Below are 23,681 nucleotides of genomic sequence, written 5' to 3'. Positions count from 1 at the left end.
ATAATAGTAGAAACATGGATTTAACAATTACTTGTACCAACCTCCAATTATGTTTGCTATAGGTACATATTTACCGTTTATTGTGTACTTGATCCATATATGTTGCATCTAATGGTTTAGACAACATCATAGAGTGTTAGTGATAAGTAGCAGAGCAGTGACCCCACCACTCCACCAGCTAATGTGTCCTCTGCTCGTGTCCTCTATCCCGTGTCATGTCCTCTACTGTACTCTGCTCTATGTGTCATGCTAAGTTTTTTCATTGGCACAACCGCCCCTCACACCTCACCAAATATCCATAAATACAACACTTTTCCTCAATCCAGCAATCCTCAACCCTAACAAAGCCATCATCGAGCAACGAGGTGGGTGTGCGATGCAACACGACCGAAGGCCCATTGCCCTTGCGTGTGGCGAGCCGGCGAGTACACGCTGCAGCGCGCAGCCGACTGTCGAGTGGCTGGCAGCGCCGCGACAAGCTATGAATTGGATTTGGAAAGCCATGTTGTTTTATGAAAAAAATTCTGATTTTAACCTCGTGATCAGAGAGACTTGATTATATCGGATATCCATTGATATTTTTAATTAGATTTAAGGGACTTGTTCAGATTGAAAAGCTATCAACCGGATAGAGACATATGGCACTATGATTGTGTGAGAAAATACAATAAATTTATTCTTTCTGATGGGAGGGAAGTGGCTCGGATCGAAAAACTTTTTATCGGGAAGAGCCATGTGGTCAAATCACGGTGTGAGAAAATGGCCAAGATTTATATATATGGAGATTCCATCTTGTACGAGAGAAAGATGCGTGAGAGCGTAGTAACGGCACACGGTAGAAAAAGAGAGGCAGGGAGGGCGGTGCATAAGAGGGAGGTAGCGTTCGATATGAACCAATATGTTGTTACAGATGATGCTAATTAACGAATTTAGTTGAACTTGAATAAGTTTGATGTAAGTAAAGAATTTAAATGTTTTACGGTACACGAAACAGAAATAGTAGTTGGCATTTCTTTTGTGAGGATTCCGCTTATCTAACATTTTATGTTCCATACTTAGAAAGAATATTGTGAGCTTGAAAGAGCTAACTGCTCTAAAAATCTGTTCTCCTAAATTTTTTTTAGATAATGGATAAAAGAATGTTCTCCTAAATAGGAAATGTCTTATTTGGGGAACACACCTAGAATCTTCTGCTTCGCTGATTATCTATATTTGTGTTTAGTTGGGATAGTTAATACCTAAAAAATCAGAAAAATAAAAAAGTTTGAAGCTGGGAAAACAGACCTTTTCAGATTCTCGTCAATTAGTTAGCTACTCACTCTATTTTATTTTATACTATAAGATAAGATTTTCTAAGATTGATTATATTTATCTATTGATCAATTTTATTTTATAATATAAGATTTTCTAAGATTAATTATATTTATCTATTGATCAATGTATATAATTTTTATATATATCTAAATATATTATTATCCCTATAAATCTAAACAAAACTAGAAACTCTTACGAGGTAGAACAGAAGGAGCACTCTCTAGTTGAGAACTTGCCGATTCTAAGAATCTCCGCACCTCGAAAATTTATTTGTTAACTTTGATCACTGGTATTTTCTAGAAAAATATTATGTACATCTAAAAATATATTATATTAATAATATGTGACGTATAAATATATAAGACTATGTCGATGGTATGGTCAACCGGGACAAGTAAATAAAAATGGAAGGACTGAAAATGGATCGGCCCATCATATATTCATGTGCATCGGCCCAAGTGGTATGACAGCCCAGGAACTTAGCCCACTAAAGTTTACGACCCAAGAGCACCAAACCCTTGCGGTAACCGGCGGTCTCTGCTCCTGCGGCCGCGCCGCCGTCCCAAAGACCCAAACGCGGCGAAACGGCCGCCGGCGCGGGACTCGGCTGTAGCAACGCGCGCTCACTGCTCCCAGCGTTCGCCGCTCGGTGCTCTGCCCTTGGCGTTCCTCCACTGCTCCACGCACCCCTACCAGTAGCGGTAATTGAGTTATGGAATAAGGTGAGGTATATGGCTGAAACATAGTACTACAGTTAGTATGGTATTATGCAGGTATACTGGTAGATGTACATTTGCTTAGCAAGATATTATAAAAAGGTTTCAAGACATAAGAATCTACTAGATGAAGCCCCTCAGAGCATTCCTAACAACTCATCTAAATTTGATCATCCATATCTTCATTTGGATGATCATCTAAAACACTTTCATCCTTTATATCCCTTTGTACTACAGCAGATCATCTATATATGACATCCTCTGTATCTATTTAGAGGATTGGAGAGAGAACATCTAAATATAAAGTTTCTCTCTCCCAATATGGATGACATCCAAAAATAGATGATGAGATAGATGTTCTGTTAGAGCTTAATTTTTACTTTTCATCCTCTATTTCTAAGATGGAGGATGAGCTGTTGGGATGCTCTTAGGATTAATTTCTTATTCTGACATTTGATTAATTAGGACGAACTTAGCTTTTCTGTCAATGTCTTTAATGTGTGATTTAATGATTCTTTTTCATATATTCAAGACCTAGAATTACTGTCGACTGTCTTAAAAGTCTTTACTTTTGGTCAATGCCTTTATCATATGTAAGTATATATCATTTGTCACCTAGTACTAGGGACGGATCCAACGGGGCCTAGTGGGGCTGTAGCCCTCATACACGCTAGATCTCCCATGAAAATTATGGGAGAGAGGAGGGAAAGAAAGAGAAAAAAGAAGAGAAGGGCCGAAAAAAGAATAAGATAACCAGTCCTTCGGTCTTAGGATCCTAGATCCGTTACTATCAGTACAGTCATTAGGCTGCGCCGAGTCTTGGCGAAATCTGGTGTCCACATGAGCTGATAGTCTCTGAAGTGGTTTTAAGACAAATCTACTCTTAATTTCTATTCATCCGATCTAAATATTTAAAAAGATATTAATATTTAAAGTATTACAAGCTTGATTTAGGAGTATATTATGCCGAAGCAACCATGAATACTTGCTTCAGATGCTTCTTCTTTAAACGAAACTGATGCTGACCAAAAGAGTAGAAAAAAAATGCAATCATTGCAAACCCATTAACGAAGCTAAAGTCTATGGATGAGGCAGGTTACAAGTGCTGACCGGTTGTTTAGCACAAATTAGCCGTGTGAAGTGACCATGTGAGTGGTTCCTGGGATCGATAACCCTCTGCTGACAGGCAGCATTTGGATCAGTCAACAAACCGCATCATTATTGCACTAGGATAATGCTGTATTATTAGATGCAAAACTGCTGAGAGGAACCAATCAGTTGCCCGGATTTGTCCCATAAATTTGTCTGTCATTGAAAGAATCATAGAACGTCCATTTTATAGGATTCTCTAAACAGGGCGATCGCACAACAAATTGAAGTCAGCAAAGCAAAAGGTTTGTGTTTAGTCCCTACTCTTTGTGTGGTTTAATTTTCGGCTCTATTATCAGGCAAAACTCAGGCTTTGTGTATCAAAACCATCTGAACAGTAGTTTGCCAGGAGGCTCTGGATCATACAAAACTCTATCCTGTTCGATGAAATAGTAAAGACAACACACGCTTATGGCTTTGCTTAGAAGAGCTAGAGATTATCATCCAATCTTTTCGCTTCTGCCTATGATACAAGCCAAAATTTAAATTTTTAACCTTAGATTTATGGTTGATTTTATGGTTTTTTTCATCGAAATTTATTTTCTAGCTTTAACTTTTAGGATGCTATGAATATGCACATAAAATTTTTATTCACAAATTATTTTTCTTTTACAATCACCCCCTCTACGTGAAAATCTAAACTGTTTAGAAGTTAAATATTCTGAAAGAAGATGCTTCTATCAAAGCTGTCAATGAGGACCTGCATGTGGCCAGTTTGGAGTAAAACGTTCTGAAATAGAGCAGTAATGCAGGAAACTGGACTGAGCACGATATAGTTGCAGCAGTTAAATCAGCTGGAGCCAGCAGCTAAAGTTAAGGAGAAAATGATTAGTATGGATGTGTGATTATCGTTCTTAGAGCAAGAACATGATCGTGATGGGGTTGGGATGTGCCAAATCAATGGTGCATATTATCCAAGTTGCTAATCTTTTCACCACATAATATAAGGTATTTTCTTATTTAAATTTGTTCCACAGTATCTCCAACAGAATATTTTATTTCTTATCAATCAACTTTATACTATTTTATTGTTCCCCACTAACTTTCATACTCTTCCTTAAATCACATCATTGAACATTTGTACAGACATTTTTTACCATGATTTGCATTATTGATATTTCTTTAATTTTAGCAAAATACTCCCACTATCTCCAAAATGTAAGAGTTTCTAGTATTTAAATTGTCACAAAATATAAGCATTTTTTAGCACTATTCATGGTACTTTTCTACTCTTATTCATTCTTCGTAATTAAATGACACTATAGTATTTTCTTCTTAATTTTAATTTCTGCTAAATAACTTATTAATAATTATATTTTAGGACAGGTACAAAAGTACATTAAATTCTTATCAACGGTCCATGTACTACAGATCTACAATTACAGCGGGCACGTACTGCTTACTATATGCGTCCTTTCAAGTTCAGAAAGGCGGTCCGTGTATTCCGGCAAACGTGATCATGTTCTTGCTCTAAGTACGATAATCAGACTAATCATCTTCAAAATATCTTTTTTAAAAGAAAAAACCGAGGTAAGAGCAGCAGCAACTTGTTGATTAATTGCAAGTGCCCGGCCCAGAAGGGTAGAATAATCGTCAGAATCTTCAGATAGCTGATCATAATTCAGGCCTTATTCACAATAGAATAAGATGTACTAGAAGAAACAGTGGCTGAATCGAGGGACACCGCCGTGTCTTACGGACTACGGTGAAGCTTGGCTAAATTATGTCACTATTGCAACCAGATCAGTAGTAGTATTAGTAGAGATTAGAGACGCAGCAGCACAGTTGCGACATTTGTCAGGCATACTTGGTGTACGGATTAAATTATTAGGCAATCATTAGCTGTGGTCAAGCCAGAAAACTGAAAAAAAAATGTTCATCAGAGGCGTACGTAGTTCATTAACTATGTTTATAATGCTCATTATTGGTAGTAATTAAATCACTCGAGGTACGAGGTGCGCGTATTCTAAGATGAATGGAGTAAATTTCACGACAGCTCTAATCAAATTATTAAAAATATATATATTTAAAGTAGTATAGATTTAAGTTCAACAGATTCAGTGATGAAACTATTAAAGAACTGTAGATTTAGAGTTTCACTGCTATCTTTCTTAAGTTACACAAATTATAGTGAAGTGATAAAATTAATGTTTAATTTCTAGTTCTGTAACACAATAACTTAAATATATATTTCTGTGAAACTCTATATTAAATTTATAGTTTTGTAATATATAATCTTAAATCTATAGTTTTTTTTGATAGTTTGATCAAATTATATGTACTACATCCTTTTTACAATGTAATTTTTTAAGTATCGACTAGATTCATATTAATAAATCTAGACATATATATAAACAATATATATCGATCAAAATATATGAATCTAGATATAGTCAAAATATCTTATAATATAGAACAAATAGAATAGTTCTATAAAATTTACTCACCTGGAAATAAAGTTTATCATGTGGTTGATCCGAATGTACCCCTACTGGTTTACGTGCGAAGATGCTACTTTTTTGTATTTATTTATTTATGGTTTTTAATTCATAGGGTATACGGTAGATAAAAATAATTTTTAAATAAGACAAATGTTTAAACATATGCCAAAAATTTAACACCGTCATCTTTTAAAATATGGATGAAATAAAATACAATTGATTTTCTGGACTAATTGTTTTTTTTTCTAATAACCCTGCATTTTAATCATGGCTGATTCACCCTATTCTCACAATCTCAAAATTACTTATATTACTAAACTCTAGATACCTCTCCAAGCGTTGTACAGCTGTAGGGCTTTGTTGCAAGTTGCAACATAGAGCTTTCATAGCATTTAGTTCAAATCCTCAAAATCCTTTTTCGAAATCACTCTGTTCCAAAGGAGACCGTAGTATGCATACTATGGCCCGGTGGCTGCAATTCCTCGCCAATTGAAATTACTGTTGACTTTACTGGCCACTTATTTAGCGCCCATTAGATTCGACCAAATACAAGAAGATGCTGTCTACATATACCTTAAACGCCTCTGTTATTCATGGTATACTTTATCCAATTATTGGAGCTACTAGCACATCACTACTAGTATCAGTCGTCGTCTCAACAAGACAACAAATCAGCTAGCAAGCGTCGATCAAAACTGAATTATTTGCAGTAATAATTGGTGGTGGTATTGCATCCTTATTGGTGAGACAGATTTATTGTCTTTAGTCTAAGCACAATTTTAGTAGTAGATGGAATGGTATTGTGGACAGATCCACATCGAAAGATCTAATCCCACACGTAAAGAAGAAGTGAAGGCGCTCTACCAGCCTACCAGCTGCTTAATTTGTGCCTTCTGAAAGCAGAAAAAAAAAAGGTTTCTTTGGTGCAATAATGCGCACTGATTGATCGTATTTTAGCTAGATCCCATTGTGTGCAAGCGTTTTTCTGCAGCTCTGACCTTCAGTTCCTGACATGATCTGATGAGAGCATCTGACTGATAATGAGGTGATCAAATGGAGAGGAAGTCTTTTTTATCCCTGGATGGACACACCAACACGATGTTTCAGCCACCCGATAGACTATGAATGCACACACGGCCCTTCCGAAACTCATAGAAAATAAATTCCACATCTGGAGATAGATCATACGTTTAGAAGAAGGAGAGCATGTGGATGTCCACACCCGGAAATGAAAACTGCAACTGTTTTACTTATCGATGAGACCGGCACCCATCTTTTTCGTTTCTATTATACTTATAAGCCAAATTTTAAATTTTAAATTTTAAATTTAGAGTCGATTTAAGAGTTTTTTCGCGAAATTTTATTTTCTAGTCTTGTCTTTTAAATCGTTAGAATATATATATATATATATTTCGTAAATTATCTTTTGTTTGTATTTTTATTTTTTTATAAAAAATCAAATAATCACTCCAGATGTCCTACGTATTCTAAGCGACCAGCCTGATATATTATTGGGTGGGATACTGGGATCTCAGATTGAGACCGGAAGTGATTCGCGCGGAAAGTTTTCCGAAGAACACTCTACCGGCCGTGTCCTTCCCATGCACGCACTCTGCGCATGCAGCGCCGCTTCAATTCACCAGGGAAATTAGCGAGCCGAGCACGAGCAGTGCATACGTAGCCGGCCGCCACTACGCGCGCGCCGCTCCGGCCGCTGGCCGGGGACGTGGAGCTGGCCGGGCGCGTACGGATGTGCGCGAGCGAGGGTGGCGATCGGAAACCGTGCGTGTCCTCCTGTCGATCTGCGTCCGACGGGGGACGCCGGGTAATCTCCCCCTCGATCGGACGAACGAAACACGTACGCGCACGGCCGGCTCCGCACTGGCTCTCGCTCGATCGGCCCGCGCGCGAACCACCACCACGAGGCGGCGGCTAATTTTTTTAACCGATGCAACAGAGAAAAAGAAAACGGTACGTACGTGAGGCTCGAACGAAGCGTTCAGTCCAGTCCAGGCCCAGCCATCGATCGTTCGTGCGCGCGCCGTGGGATCGATTTTCGACAGGCAGCATGCGTAAGGGTGTTTGTTTACCGGGACTTTATATCGGATGTTTGGATATTAATTTAAAGTATTAAATATAGACTAATAAAGAAATTAATTTCATACATGAGAGCTAATCCACGAGACGAATTTTTTAAGCCTAATTAATCTATAATTAGCAAACGTTTACTGTAGCATCACATAGGCTAATTATGAATTAATTAGGTTCATTAGATTCGTCCCACGAATTAGTCCAAGATTATGGATGAGTTTTATTAATAATCTATGTTTAATACTTTAAATTAATATCCAAACATCCGATATGAGAGGCTAGTCTAAACAAACCCCTAAAGCGTGTGCAGCGCGCGCGAGCGATCGCAAAATTCTAGCTAGCGACAGAAAGATCATATTTCTGCCGTCGGACTCCTCGACCGACCGAGTACACGACTCTACTCCTCGTGTGTTGTCTTTAGTTTCTGCAGCGTGTGCGCTTTTCTCACATGGGTAATGGTAGAGCAATAAAATTCTATTTTATAATAATACGTATAAAGATAGAGTCAGATATAATTTCTTTATTAATATAATAAAATATTTTTATTACGTTAGTTTTTTTTATATAAACTCATGCAACAAAGTTTACTTTAATAAATGCTAAGAGTCGACTCTAAGTCGCTGTCATGACAACATTTTTTCTCTCTCCTTCCATCTTTTTCCTCCACGTCATTAAATTTGCTTATTTGATGATTGAGAGAGTAGATAATAAGTATCTTTGTATGTGCTCTTAGGCCGTAGATCCTGTGTTTGTGTTTGCATGAGGGTACTCTTTAATTAATTGAAATTTTGCAAAGCATGTGTTAAGAGGAAGCACTCATAAGCAAAGCATGCATTCTTTTTGTGTAACCCAAATAAAGAAAGAACAATAGATCCAAAATATGGTCATATTATGGCAATTTTCAAACGTTCCCTTTTTTTACCACGTAATGATATGGTATGTTCTTGATTGTCCTTGTGATATGTTATTATCAAGACTCTATTTTCATGATTCCGTTTTCAATATTTTTTTAATGTTTAGGTAGTATCAATAACGTTATTATTTATATCTCTATTGTGTTTGATTCCGTTTTCAAAGGAAAATGGCAACGGAAACGGTTTGAGCATCTTTCTGACTGGCTTGATCCCTTATTACCTTCTTATATTTTCAGTTTCTTTAGTCTTGTGTTCCAAAGAAAACCTAAATATACCTTCAAGGCTTCAACAGTGGAGATATTTGTGTGAACTAAGAAACTTTTCGCATTTATACTAGTTAGCTGTAAGTACGAAGTAAAAGAATTCACAACGAGTAGAAACTGTTCTTTAATAATTATTTTACGGAAGCAATAATATTCTGATAAGTATTTATCTCTTTTAAGGCAAGTTTTTGGGGAGGGGATTTTGAGGGGCTATGGGGCATAAAAAAAATACGGATATTGACCCCAACTTTTTTCAATATAGAATAAGGCTTTGGAATATATGCAATCAACCAATCATATACTATATTCTATGCCTCCCTAAAATGAAACTCAGGGCTTTGGCAATTTTCATGTGTTTCTTTTCCTAAGATCAGTATTATAATTAGTCTGCAATTTTGTGATGCGCCTAATTCCAAATGAAAATTTTACACAATGGTGGTTGTTCTCATCCAACATACTGTGAGATATTCTCTTATTGGCCGCCCTATCTTTTGCTTATGTATAAACCAAACACCTCAAAAACCCAGATGTTTATTTCCCAACGAACACCATTTATCAACCAAACACACTTGTCATGCCCAAAAATTCACACCAATTTCTGAACAATAGTATGTATTAAATCTCGGTCCAAGAATCAGCCCGAGTACACACTATGACAAATCAATACACAATTCCATGACTTAAAAACAAATAAAAACAATTATCTATCAAAATATAGCGGAAAAAGAAACAAAGCTAAACCATCTAATCTTTAGCTTCAGCTGGCGATGACGGCTCCACACCACAGGTATTCTTGATGGCGGACTGAACCTCACTTCAACATTCGGAACAACCTTCTGACTCAAGCTCTAGCACTTGCTCTGGTGGAAAAAAAATTAAGCAAGGCTGAGTACAAACCACCGTACTCAACAAGTAGCACTCAAGAGAGGAGAATAATGAATGCAATAGGATATCAAGGATAGGCTAAGGTTAACTTACATAAAAGCTACAGTAATTTAGCAAAACAGCAAATAAAATAGACTTAACAAAAAGTAAAGAGTTAAAATAACCATCCATTGTTCAACATTACACCACGTTGCAACAGGCCCAAACCACTGTCCAGCATTACACTACACTGCAACAGGGTCAACCCTCTGCCCAACGTTAAACCACGTTGCGACAGACCCAAACCACTGCCAATCTTACACCACATTGCGCAGGGTCCAACCAATTCCAAGATTAATCAAATTATTAAAAGTTTCCCTAATCCCAGTGAATCTGTCAGTTCGCCCAATAACCGCGGACACGGTTATTCGAATAGTTTTACTCTGCAGAGGTGTAAAACTTTACCTACAAGACATGCCTCCCAAGCATGTTACCATGCTCTAACGTATCACCACGATACCTTAGTACGGAAACCATGAAAAGACCTTTCACCTAACCCTCCCTAGACAATCGCACCACACTTCAGGTTTCGCCCCTCCTTTACACCAAGTCGGGCAGCCCCTCTTGTGCCTAGGTGAATCCGGAAGCAGCATAGGACCATCGTTACACCACGATTCCCATCCATACTCCATCACACCCACCTTTGCCTGGGTACGTCGAATAGGGACAAGCTAGACTACAAGTCTCAGCGTTGCCCACTCTAGCTTGTGGTTAGTACGTGTAAGACTTTCAGGGTTTCCTGAGAACCGGTCCTTAATTGCTATGAACACGACTCTTAAAACCATGCACCCACAGCCCACCATAAGCAATGTTTTAGTTGAATTAATCCACATTGGGAAATTAATCATGATCTCAATCATTAAAGGTGTATCAAAGTGTAACAGTTAATTAAATGATAATTGGTGAGCTAGTTGAACTAAGCATGGCTAAGCATTGCCTAACCCTAAGTCTAGTCAAATTGACCCTAGGATGACAATAATAATAAATGGGAATCAACGGGTATATAAAGGTAAATGCCCAATAGATAAATAAAGTAAATAGATTTGCATAAAACAATGCATGTTTGAATGTAAAGCAGGGAATTTTATAAACATGGGATCAATATGATTAAAGAAGGGTGCCACTTGCCTTGCTTAGAACCACGAGTAACTTCAGCGACGACTTCGGGAACGGACGGCGCTGCGACGGGGGAAAACTTATGACAAACAAGGCAAAACATGCTATAAAACTACTGAAACAGAGAAAGAAACTATTTTTAATGGATTCTTGGTATTTTTCTTGATTTAATGAAACATGACTGGACCTAAACGGAGACTAGATGAATTAGTTATGAATTTTAGAAAGTTAACTGTGTTTTTAAACTAAACAGAAAACCTTAATGATTTAATTGCGCAAATAATTAAAGGCATGACATCAGCACAGGGGAGAGAGGGTGTGCTGACGCACTGGGCCCACTGGTCAGTGAGGCCCAGAGGCTGACAAAGGGGGCCTGAGGGAGAGAGAGGGGAGGCCGATCGGCTGACCGGTGGGCCTGGGAAAAGGGAGAGAGGGAGAGAGGGGACAGCGGCTGACGCGTGGGGCCCACGGGGTGAGAGAGAAAGGGAGAGCTGACAGAGCAGGCCCACAACACAGTGAGAGAGGAAAGAGGGGCCGCTGACGTGTGGACCCCATGGGTCAGAGAGAGGAGGGGACGAGGAGTTCTACTCCGGTCGAATGGCGGTGGGGAGCGAGCGAACGGGCGGCGGCGGTGCAGCGACCAGTGGCGGTAGCGGAGAGGATGGAGGAAGTGTGGTGGGGCAATTGACGACGTCCCGAGGCGGCGACGTCAGTGCTCGAGCGGCGGCGGCGAGCGACGCACGGGAAGGCGAAAGAAGGCGGCGGTGCGAAGCAGCTACCGGCGACGACAGCTTGCAGCGGCTCGCGCAGCAACGACGACGGTGGCCGAGGCAGAGGCGGCGTGGAGGTGGCGCTAGCGGCGACGCGAGACGTCAGCCACGCGACACGACGGCGCGACTTCAGCGTGTGCGGTGAGCGACGGCTCGACACGCGCACAGCGGTGCAGTGGCGGCGCGCGGCGAGCGGCGCAAGGCAGCGGTGCGCGACGCGGTGGCAACAGCCACGGCGAGGCGGCACAGCGAGACGGATGCGGGGAGGATGCGAAGGGCGGCAGTCGAGCGGCACACGGCCACGGCGGCGGCGAGATCGACGCGCGGCGCGGCTGTCGCGCGCGCGAGCGGGCGGACAGAGGAGGGAGACGCCTCCGACAGGTGGGGCCCATCTGTCGGTGTTCCGAGGAGGAAGGAGGTGGCCTGGACTACAAGGCGCCAACGGGCTGCGGCCGTGGGCTGGCCCAGCGGGAGAGAAGGAAAAGAAAGAGGAGAGCGAGCGACTGGGTCGAGTTGGGCCGGTCCAGCGCGGAAGAGGGAAAGAGGCTGAAGGGAAGAGGGGGGGGGAGGAAGGAGTGAGCCGTGCTGGCTTGGCTCGGCCCGAGTGGGAGGAAGGAAGGGAGAGAGGCGGAGGCGATCTGAGCGGGGCGGCGCGACAGTCTGGCCCAGTGGAGGGGAAGGAGAGAGGAGTGGACCAAGGGAGGCGCTGGGAACTTTGCGCGCGTTGGTGGTTGCGGCTCGGGAATTCGCGAACAGATAACATATTTGCATAACAGAACTAAAACGTGCACGAATTAGATCTGAAACACGAAACTGGGAACTGTTAGCGAAAGCACGACATGGGGTAAGGACCCGTTAAATCAAGATTTAACGACTCGCTAATAGGAAAATAAACGACTTTAACGTAAAACCAATCTACGTACGAAATTAGACTTCGCACTGTAGATCAATCTCACGCTAGCTAATTAGATTAGAAAATCTAAGTAATTACATGGTAGATTAAAGATAGGTTGATTCGCATGAGTAAAACATATGCGAACCTGAGATTTGATGGAGAGATCAGCGACGGATTGCTGCTGTTCCTCGCTGTTTGGCTAGGAAACCTAAACAATTAAACGGTAGATTAATTTAGATTGATTCGCAAGAATTAAATATATGCGAACCTGAAATTTGGTGGAGAGAGACCAGTCGGCGACGTGCTGCGAACAGGGATGCAGCAGGGCTGCTAGCGGCTTGCTGCGCAGCTGCTGGATAGGGGGCGGCACAGCTGTAGCGAAGGCGCAAGAGGCGACTGGAGATGCACGGAAGAGGGAGACGAGGGAAAGAGGCCAGGTTGTGGGGGGTATTTATAGGGGAGAGCTAAAGATAAATCTAATTATCCATCTCCTATAAAAAAGGAAAAGATAAAGTTTTAAAGGGATAAGGAATAGAGTCCTAATTGCTTGTAAATTAGTTTTATTGTGAGGGGGAGGTTGGTTGCTGCTCACGGCCGTGGTGGGGGGATGGGGTGGAGTACGATGGGGGGAAGGGGGAGATCGTCGGGGAGAGGGAGTTGGGTTCGGCCAGGAGGGAAAGCAGGGAGGACGGTGGTGCGACCAGGGAGGGAAAAAAAAGGAAAGAGAAAAAAAAAAGGGAAAAAGGAAGGAGGAGAAAAAAAAAGAAATTGTCTCTAATTTTTTCGATTTTTATTAAGTTTGTTTGGGCAAATTTTATTGATTGCAATTCAAGTTTAAATCCTGTTAATAATTTAAAATACTTTCGGGACATTTTAGAATATCCGAAAAGCTTCAAATTAAATTAATTAATTTATACACAGGGTTTTCCTCCTGAACTTTAATTAAACAAATTATTTTTAGTGTATTATTTAATTATTTCTTGACTAGGGTAAAACTCAGGGCGTGACAACACTCTAATACAAGACTATAGCTAAAACCTAGGCTGTTATGCAAAGTCCATTTTTGAACTTTGCTCAAAAGTCCATTTTTATACAGAAATACAAAACATGTTTTTACCATTGATTTTCAAAACACCCTAGATATATTTTATCTTAGTAGCTCTGTTTGAAATGGAAGTGGTTTCCCTAAGTTAATTATCTTATAGACATATTTTGTTGATGTAGAAAGAACTAAATTAAAACAGTTGATGTTGTTGGAAGCATCAGGATCAAGGGGCATTAATAAGCCTAACATCAAATATTATTGATCGAATAGACTATCCTATTGATAAAACCAATGAGACGAGGTATGACGTGTGCTGTTATGTGTTTGGATTTAGAAGTTTGTCTGAAAAGAGCAATTTTACCATCCTCGAGAAGGTATTAAGAGATACCACTATTTTCTATGTAAAATTTGATACCTTCTAGTATCATAAAACAGTGGTACCTCATGATACCTCCTAAGGATAAAAAAAAACTCATCTGAAAATCATCCTGTCTGTGGTTTAAAAGTAAAAAAATTGAACTTCGAGCAACAAAAAACATGAACTCTATGCTCCTTTTAATGAATGAAATTTTTTCGTAAATCACCTAGGCCACGCTCGCCAGGGTGACCAAGTTAACTTAACCCCTCGTTTTTCACGCGTACACATTTTAAGTTTAGTAAACTTACACCTCGTTCCGAACACGGCCATAGTCATGGCCCATGGGAACGTTAACAGGTCAGTTCGATGCGTGGCCTATTTCCGCTTGCTCCGCTGTATGTTTTTCCTATATAAAGCTGTTACTTCTCAACTCCCACGCAGAAGAGCACAGCACATAGAGAGACATAGCTCCTATGGATCGGGCTAGCCGGCTAGCTATCGGCAGCCTGCCCAATGGCCGCGGCTCATGAGAAGCTCGGCGTCGTCGAGCTCCTGCACCGTCTTCGCCGGAGCACCGCGGCCATGCTCCACGGTGCAATGTCCCTCCTGTGCTCGCTCTCCAGGGCGTACGCGCATCACCAGGTCAGGGAGCGCGTGGCGAGGTCGCGGCGTGCGCTCCGGTGCGGCGCCGGGCAGGCGTGGCGGAGCGCGGTCACCGCCCTCCCGCTGGCCGGCCCGCTCGCCGTGCACGTCGCCTACTTCCTTGCTATATCCTGCCTCGGGTACGGCCTCCTCGGGAAGCTCAAGGTGCGCGACCCCGGCAGGGCGCCCCGCGGCGTCGACCGCTTCTTCACCGCCGTGTCGGCCGCCACGGTGTCGAGCATGTCCACCGTCGAGATGGAGGTGTTCTCCAACGGACAGCTCGTCGTGCTCACCGTCCTGATGTTCATCGGCGGAGAGGTGTTCATATCGCTCGTAGAGCTTGCGTCCAAGTGGTCCAAGATGAGGAGACAGCGCATATACAAATCCCGGCGCGTCGAGAGCCACGGCGAGATCGCGCTTCAGGCGCCGGCGATCGCCGACGTCGAGAACCCAGCGTCGATGATCACGTCGACGACGACGACAGAGGACGCAACCGGCACTACGGACGCGAACACGCTGCGGCACAATGCAGTGCGCGCGCTGTTCTACATCGTGCTCGCCATCCTCGTGGTGGTGCACGTGCTCGGCGCCGTCGCCGTCGCGGCCTACGTGTACGCGTCGCCGGGCGCGAGGCGGACACTGAGGGGCAAGTCACTGAACCTGTGGACCTTCGCGGTGTTCACGACGGTGTCGACGTTCTCGAACTGCGGGTTCATGCCGACGAACGAGAACATGGCGGTGTTCAAGCGCGACGCGCCGCTGCAGCTGCTGCTGGTGCCGCAGGCGCTGGTGGGCAACACGCTGTTCCCGCCGCTGCTGGCCGCGTGCGTGCGGGCGGCGGCGGCGGCGACGCGGCGGGAGGAGCTCCTGGAGCTGATCAGGAAGGGCAGTGTGGTGGTGGCGGGTTACTACCACCTGCTGCCGGCGCGCCGGTGCTGGATGCTGGCGGCGACGGTGACCGCGTTCCTCGCCGCGCAGGTGGCGCTGGTGTGCGGCATGGAGTGGGGCGGCACGCTTCAGGGGATGAGCCCGTGGGAGAAGGTGGTGAACGCGCTGTTCCTCGCCGTGAACTCCCGGCACACCGGCGAGTCCACCGTCGATCTCTCCACCCTCGCGCCGGCCATCCTCGTGCTCTTCGTGCTCATGATGTAAGTGATATCGCGTGTCTTTTCTTGTCTCCTTATGCTTATATACCAATATTTTAATTTTTAATTTAAATTTAATTTTAAGGTTTTCTTATCGAAGTTATTTTTTAGACTTGTTTTTTAAATTGCTAAGAATACATATATAAAATAAATTATTTACAAATTATTTTTATATACAGATATGTCGTTTGAAAGAAAACAAAAATCACCCAATATCTCCCTTATTCGAACCTTTCTGCATTGCACTATAATATTATAATATTCTAGAACCTAGTTTTAATCAAACATGTTATAATTATATTTTCTTCTTATGCAATGAACAGTGATATGAATTTGGTACATCTCGTGACCGTTGGATTAAAATGGTTGGATAAGATTTTATGCTACAGTACTTGCTACAATAGTAAACAGTGTTTCAAGGTATTATTATTGTAGTGTTTTGGTACTGTTTATGACATTAAATTACTTAAATTACTGTGACACTTATATGAACAATGTCCCTTTACATTAATGCAGAGGAACCGGATCCTAACTAGATACGCTTTATCATGTACCCCATAACAATAACTTTAACACCAATAAATTTGTCCCAGAACGCATTATTGCTTAATAGACCGTGCAGATGTCTACCTCGTACAATACATATTGTCCACGCACATCGTTTCCAGTACTCTACAGTGCCTATTCTGGCTTCTAGTGGATCTAGCGTTGATTTTTTGGTCTGTTTAAGTTGTCTGAGGTGGAAACAGAATAATGCACTTGAATCATTGACTAAAATATAAGATAGTCATATCATAATGATAAATTAAACTAAGTACTCATTCTGTTAAAAAATATAAACATTTCTGATATCTAAATCTTCTACCAAAATATAAATAATTCTGACATTATCCAAAGTAATAATTGTTCATCAATTACTTCCTATCAAATATTTTTTTCTATTTTATCCGCACATATCTTTCCATCGACATCTATTTCTCATTTAATAGGAAACAACTTAGTATTTTCCTCTTAATCTTAATCCGCGCTAAAGTGTTTACATATTGGGACAGAGGTAGACCATTTTTTATAGGTTAGTTAGTAATATCTCCTATTTTAATAGATGATATCATTTACTTTTATTACATGTTTGATTATTTGTTTTATTTAAAAATTTTATGTAAATATTAAAAAAGCAAGATATAAAAATATAATAGTTATAAATCCAATTACAACCAAATAAATCATAATTATATAGATTTTTTAATAAGATAAACAGTTAAAACGTAAAAAAAAGTCAACTGTGATTTATATTAAAATATAAAGGGAGCAGTAGTGACGTTGTTGCTAGGAGTTGCACCAGTCAGTGGTAGGTGTTATCCTCTGATTTTTGTTTTGTTTTTCGAAACTAAACCTTCTCAAAAGATATTTAGAGATTTGAATATTCTAGTCACATCATTTCACCTAGCATGATCAAATAATACTTTCGTACCAGATCATACCATGAGATGTTAACGTGACATTATTCTTCTACCATGCTAGTAATATCATGCCAGTGTTACTGGTATAGCCAAATTACACTGTCACACCATTCTTTCTAGCATAAGAGTGTTATTTGATCATGTCAAGAGTGTTTGCTTTTAAAATTAAAAATAAAAAAGGTTCAAAAAAAAAGTTCCTCTTCTAGCTTTTGCGATGGAATCTTCCTCGGTTCTCCGTATGTAACTGAGTCACGAGTCTTCCTCAGTTCTTCGTACGTAACAGTCACGGACAAACACGGGACAATACACTTATCAATCTCGTCATTTTGTAACTTTATTTTCTAATCTTGAATTTTAGATCCTTAGAATACATATATAAAATTTTTATTCATAAATTACTTTCATTACAAATATATCGTCACCCCCGTCAATCGTTGAGGGCCTCTTCAGTTTGTGAAAATCAGTCCGAACTGTTTACTAGTATAAAAATCCCACAACATAAAATTTCTATGTTCCGAATAGATCCTTTCATTCCTTTTGCTATAAACACAAGAAGATAGTAGTAACAAGTTTCTTAGGTAGGTAGAAGTTAGAACGTAGAAGAATATCATGGAGAGAATTTTCTTGGTTTCAGTCGTCAAAGCACCATCACTCGTGCTCATTCACAGTACGATCACGGTGAGAGTTGACCGTGCCTTGACCCTTCCTCCCAGTCTCCCAGATGTTTGACGGACAAATAAAGAAGAGGGCAACAGCTCCCTCTAGATTCACAGAAACCACAAGGCACCATTCCACTTCAACCTGCAAGGTCATCATAATCAAATTGCTAAAAAGTAAGAGCATTCCTGTTCCAAGTCTCCGTTCAGAAGCTTGCCATCCGTGAACGATGATGACTTGCCATCCGTGAACGATGATGACTATTACCTTCTCATTTCGCTTATGCGAAAATGGGAGACGCGTCGTTGCAGGAATTTGTTCCAACCTTGGATCTTTCAAGGTGAATATGGCTCAAACTTTCACATGCGATAATTCCATAACACACGCTGACAGTTTAAGCCAGGTCTAGAACGAGCCATCTTTCCCCATTTGATGCATGCAAAATAGCGGTGATAGTAGTCAACTTGTGCAGCCTTTAAAAATAACCTGCATGGCTAAAGCAACTCCTAAATTGTGCCATCTCCCGCCGACATGGCGAGCGCGTGCAAGTGAATTTCTTCACCGGCCAGTATTTGTTCCCATGTTGTTTTGTCAAGGCCATGCTGTGAATCAAAGCTTCCAGTCAGTTGAACCATTGTTTTCATCTTCTTGTCGTGTTATAGGCAAGCAGAGCTGCAACTCCTTCCCTGAACTATCATTCACTTTTGAACATCCACGCAAGGGTGGATTTCTGATCATATGTATATGCAGTTGAGTGGACATACCTGCATTTTCAATGCACTAAATAAGCAATCAAGTACTTAGACTTCAACTGGAAAAGATGCTGCAAATAAACTGATATGTCTGTTTGGATTCGGTATAGTTTGTTGTCTCATATTATGCTTCATCTCGCTTCTAGGTATCTACCTCCATACACGACGTGGTTTCCGTTTGAAGAGAATTCCAATGCTAAGGATAATACTGCAGAGAACCAGGGAATCAGATTGCTCAAGAGTACAGTTTTGTCACAACTCTCCTACCTGACCATCTTTGTCATTGCTATCTGCATCACCGAGAGGAGAAAGCTCAAAGAAGACCCACTCAATTTCAACGTGCTAAGCATTATTGTCGAAGTCGTCAGGCAAGTCAGACTAACTGGTTTTGTATCTGAAAAAATGCAGACCAAGTAAATTAACAATTTATTTGATGAAAAACAGCAAAATGCAAAATAACACCTGTCAGGCAAATTTAGAATTTGTCATAATATTTCTGAATCTTCTGAATAGTGGCACATCCGCACATGCTTGACAATAATACACAACAAAAATAGTCATATCTTCGTGTAACCTGACGGATCTGTCCACGTTTGCAGTGCATATGGAAATGTGGGGTTCTCAATGGGCTACAGTTGCAGTAGACAGATCAATCCGGACCATCTCTGCACAGATAGATGGACCGGCTTTGTTGGGAGGTGGAGTGACTCTGGCAAACTCATATTCATTTTTGTAATGTTCTTTGGGAGGCTCAAGAAGTTCAGCATGGAAGGAGGCAAAGCCTGGAAACTTAGTTAGATGCAATGCCAGTTGTACATTTGCAGGAACCTTCTACTGCAATACTTGAACAAGCTCACCAAGTATTGACATAAGTATTGAAAGATAGGAAATTGTAATCTGCTATAAAAACATAAATGCTCAATTAAGTGAACGCAAAGGAAATCACAATTAGCCATAACATTGATTACTGGAATCATCAACAGGCACTATAAACAGCAATATGCAGTAGTAAATTCAAAATAATGGTTACTGTGAGTAAATTTTATCATCATGATACACTGGTGAAACTAAGCCAGAAAAATCCAAAACTATCTGTATACTTTTACCTGTAACTTACTGATTCAGGTAAGCAGTACGAGTGAACAACAAAATTGTTTTTTTACAATACCATATGATAATAATAGATTCAAAAATAACGAATTATTGAGGCAGAATAGGTTTGCATGTGAAGACCAAGAGCTAATCTAAATTGAAGATATTCTCAGATTCAAAAAATGCTAATTGCTGACAATCTATTCACTCAGGAACATATAGTAGTTGGGAATTATAATACTCTATGCACATGCTTGTGCATACACCAATCATGCCTGGGTTGGGCCCTGTACACACCATCAGCATCATGATTATGCAAAATGAGCACATCTGCCTTACACTATCCTACATATTAAGATTCAGAACTTGGTTCCCGTGAGCAGTAGTGGCAAAGATAGGATTCTTCAAACCGAAGAAACACCTTCCAGTTGCAACTACAGCATACTGAACTCTATGCCCACAAACTTCCAATGCTGCATCCATTTACTTCAATTCTAGTTACGTCACAGCATCTTCCATTACCATGAAGCTCCCAAAGTCCAATTTCGAAGTGGTTAGGAAAATTACAGGGAAAGTTAAGCACCTCCATGTGTTTATCTCCGTGAGGCTTTGTTCCATCTCCAAATGTGCAATGTGTTTCTTCAGACGCTGTTTCTGGTATTTCATGTTCCAAAGCAAGCCATTAATAGTTCAACTTTTGTACTTCATGACATTATCCTTTGTTGGTTTCCTTGATCTGAAGATCCACAAGCCACGACACAAGCCAACTCCAAGGACCCTGGATTTGATGTTCACTTCTGTGTCCACAGTGACAGTCTCAAGGATGGCAACAGTAGAGATGGAAGACTTTTCTGACCAGCAGCTCTGGGTGTTAATACTTCTGACGCTACTGGGAGGAGAAGTGTTCATTTCAATGCTGGCGCTGCACTTCAGCAATGCTGGGATCAACACAAATGAAATCCTCCCAAAAAGATTATCTTCAACAAGCAGGGACATTGAATCCTTTGATGCTGTAAACAACAGCACTCAAAATAATTCAGAAGACTGCCAATCAGAAGCAACCACATCACCTAACTGGGTACAGGAAAGCAAAACCATGAAACAAAAGTGCCGCAATATTTTGGCTCATATAGTGACAGGCTACTTCATAGCAGCTGTTTTTTGCAGCTTCTTAGTCACTATTATTTTTGTTCAGATTGACTCATATACAAGACTTCCCCTGAAGAGTAAAGATATCAAAATATGGACGTTTTCCATCTTCCCAGCAGTGTCCTCATTTGCAAACTGTGGCTTCACCCCGGTAAATGATAACATGGCAATATTCAGAAAGAATACCAGTCTTCTACTTCTGGTTATCCCACAGGTTCTAGCAGGCAACACTATGTTATCACCACTATTGAGGTTAAGCATATGGGCCTTGGGGAAGGTTAGCAGAAGACAAGAATATGCCTACATGCTTCAGCATCCAAAGGATACTGGCTACAGGTATTTGCAACCACAGAAGAATTCTGTCGACACGGTCTTCACTGTTGGGGGGCTAATTCTATTGCAAGTGATGTTTCTTTCCTTTTTTGAGTGGAACACAAGTGCCTTTGATGGACTGAACTGGTTACAGAAGCTGGTGTGCTCACTGTTCCAGAGCGCAAATACAAGGCATGCTGGTGAAGCTATTGTTGACATATCAACCCTTTCTCCTCCAATATTACTTCTATTTGCACTTGTCATGTAAGTGTCTCCTCTAAACATTTCATGACATTTACTATTTTGAAGCATTTATCAGGCTTTCAGAACTTTAACATAAATATGGCACAATCACCATCACTAAAATGCAGACAATAACTTATGCACATAGTTTCTGAATGGAAGCAACATAAACAGCTGAGCTTCAAATAACATATATTTCTTGGTTAAAGTTGTTCAGCTCTCTTGATGAAAGAAAGAAAAACTATTCACTTGCAGAAGGCAAACCTTATGCTCTTGCGAGGGTTTCAATTTTAATGAAGTTCTAGGTAATAATATGGAAGTATAAACACCATCCAGGTGGGAAATTGTAAATGCTTGTTTAGTAAAGCTAAGCCAACAAATTGTACACTTGAAAAGAAAAAAATACATATATAGACCAAAATCAAAACCACCCCAAAATCCTGTACTATAACAGAGGTCACAAGAAGCAGGAGAAGAACATGCTCCACAATCAAGATAATCAATTCATAGGCACTCGTATAAAAATCAGAAAACCACCACCAAGTTCACATGAAGCTACAATTATGACTCAACAAGGAAGTTTTAATGTTTCTGGTTAACTCAAAAAAGACCTCTATCAGTGTGCTACCTGTGTAAACTTCGATGATAACATACCATTAGCTTAATTGCAGGTACCATCCTTCTGATGATGCAGTTTGCCCTATCAATTTTTATAACCAGCCTTTGACAGAAAGAGAGAGAAATTCAAATGATCAGGCAATATGGATGAATTATATCCTTTCCAAGTCTTGCTTAGCAATGTTCACAATTCTAGCATGTATAACAGAAAGGAAGTCAATATCTGCTGATCCACTAAATTTCATCTTCCGCATAGCATTTGAAATTATCAGGTAAGTTCACACCAATATTTCGAGGAAACCCTCATCTATGGGCTTGGATTGATTTTCAACCCCCAACTTTGAAACCGTTACTACCATCAACTGTTGCCTTTAAATTAACTATGTGCCCTATTCCTAACCGCCCGTAAAAGAATCAATGAAATATGAAGTGAGTCAACATAAAATGCTGAACTAAATTTTATATGTAATCAGTACAATCAAGGAACGTATCAGCAATCATGCTAACAAAGATCAATTGATCAATCTATCTATTTTAGGCATTATCAAGTACATATTTGTCATTTTTACTAAGAATAAAAAAAATATATTTGCTCCTTCCAAGCAATGATACAAAATTTTCTTTCGCAGTGCATATGCCAATGTAGGATACTCACTAGGCTATAGCTGCGAGAAGTTGTTGAAACCTGATGCTACCTGCAAAGCTACTTCATATGGGTTTGTTGGCAAGTGGACTGATGAAGGTAAGCTGATCATAATCTTGGTGATGTTCCTAGGGAGGTTCAAAAAGTTCACGCTCACTGGAAGAAATTTTTGAACGCCCATGTAATTAATCATTAATCAGAGGGGATGAAACTGTACTGTCACGAGCCTTATAAGCATAAATTTTTGAAGGTGTATATAAAATCAATCAGTGACCTAATAATGGTAAATGAAATTTGTGTCGACATTCACTTCTCAGTAGGAATTCAACCCACATCACATGAGCTCGATAGCCGAGCCTCAAACGGATTAAATCACAACTCATCACAGAAGGGGAAAGTATCAGGAATGTCTCCCTATCACATCGCATAGGAATTTAGCTAGACATTAAACTGGGTGAGAGCAAAACGCAGGTGAGATAAGGGAAATGCAGAGTACGCCAGGAGAGGAACTACCAGGAGAAGTAAGGTTAGGGTGGCGGCGACGCCGCCATGGTATGGGCATGTCCGGATGTCCCCGTCATCGAACGCACGGCAGGCAGAGAGGAGGTCGTTGGCGGCGGGGAAACCCAACCCTCCCGCTCTGCGACAGGATCGCATCCAGAGCGACGAGCATCGCACCGGCAGCTACACCGCCTCCCCGCCGCCGTTGTCGACGGTCGCGGCGGACCGCGTGCGTGCTCGGTGCCGGGGACGATGAGGAGGTTTTTAGACCAAACGGCATTCGCATAGCTGGGCCTTAACATGGGCCCAAAAAGACAGGTCCGTAAACCCGTTGTTTGGACCTCTAAATGGGCCTAATAACTGTGGTTCATAAACTCGGCCCAGCACATTCGGGGCTCCTTTATCTATACTATTATAAAAAAGAATAATGATTCTGCCTATACCTTTCGTCCGTCGTTTCGGCGTCTGACT

At 41.1% G+C, this 23,681-nt stretch overlaps 2 protein-coding genes and 1 long non-coding RNA gene across 3 annotated transcripts; 2 read left to right on the top strand and 1 right to left on the bottom strand.

Moving 5' to 3' along the window:
• The first annotated feature begins 14,474 nt into the window (after window positions 1–14,474).
• Window positions 14,475–19,482, top strand: LOC102709461 (probable cation transporter HKT7). Its single transcript, XM_040523561.1, has 3 exons — window positions 14,475–15,786; window positions 18,799–19,020; window positions 19,252–19,482. The coding sequence occupies exons 1-3, from the start codon at window positions 14,510–14,512 to the stop codon at window positions 19,448–19,450; spliced, it is 1,698 nt and encodes a 565-aa protein (XP_040379495.1). The 5' UTR covers window positions 14,475–14,509; the 3' UTR covers window positions 19,451–19,482.
• Window positions 17,611–19,010, bottom strand: LOC121054265. The gene is made up of 3 exons (XR_005811683.1): window positions 18,920–19,010; window positions 18,168–18,664; window positions 17,611–18,044 (listed from the first exon to the last, which is right to left on the bottom strand). It is a non-coding gene; the product is annotated as an uncharacterized LOC121054265 (long non-coding RNA).
• Window positions 19,483–20,214: 732 nt separating the features above from the next.
• On the top strand, window positions 20,215–22,929 carry LOC102709174 (cation transporter HKT4-like). The gene is given in 4 exon segments (XM_006653681.3): window positions 20,215–20,260; window positions 20,263–21,469; window positions 22,120–22,338; window positions 22,696–22,929. Coding segments are annotated over 4 exon segments (1,659 nt in total). The 3' UTR covers window positions 22,883–22,929.
• Window positions 22,930–23,681: the final 752 nt, after the last annotated feature.

Source organism: Oryza brachyantha, chromosome 4, assembly GCF_000231095.2.
Source record: "Oryza brachyantha chromosome 4, ObraRS2, whole genome shotgun sequence".
NCBI classification, from domain to species: Eukaryota; Viridiplantae; Streptophyta; class Magnoliopsida; order Poales; family Poaceae; genus Oryza; species Oryza brachyantha.
Note: the sequence above shows the minus strand (reverse complement) of the source record. Positions and strands in the feature narration are given on the sequence as shown.

Coding starts and splice junctions, on each gene's coding strand:
- LOC102709461 (XM_040523561.1), top strand. CDS start 14,510: ATGGCCGCGGCTCATGAGAAGCTCGGCGTCGTCGAGCTCCTGCACCGT. Junction 15,787..18,798: donor GTGCTCTTCGTGCTCATGAT/GTAAGTGATATC, acceptor TCTCGCTTCTAG/GTATCTACCTCCATACACGA. Junction 19,021..19,251: donor ATTATTGTCGAAGTCGTCAG/GCAAGTCAGACT, acceptor CCACGTTTGCAG/TGCATATGGAAATGTGGGGT.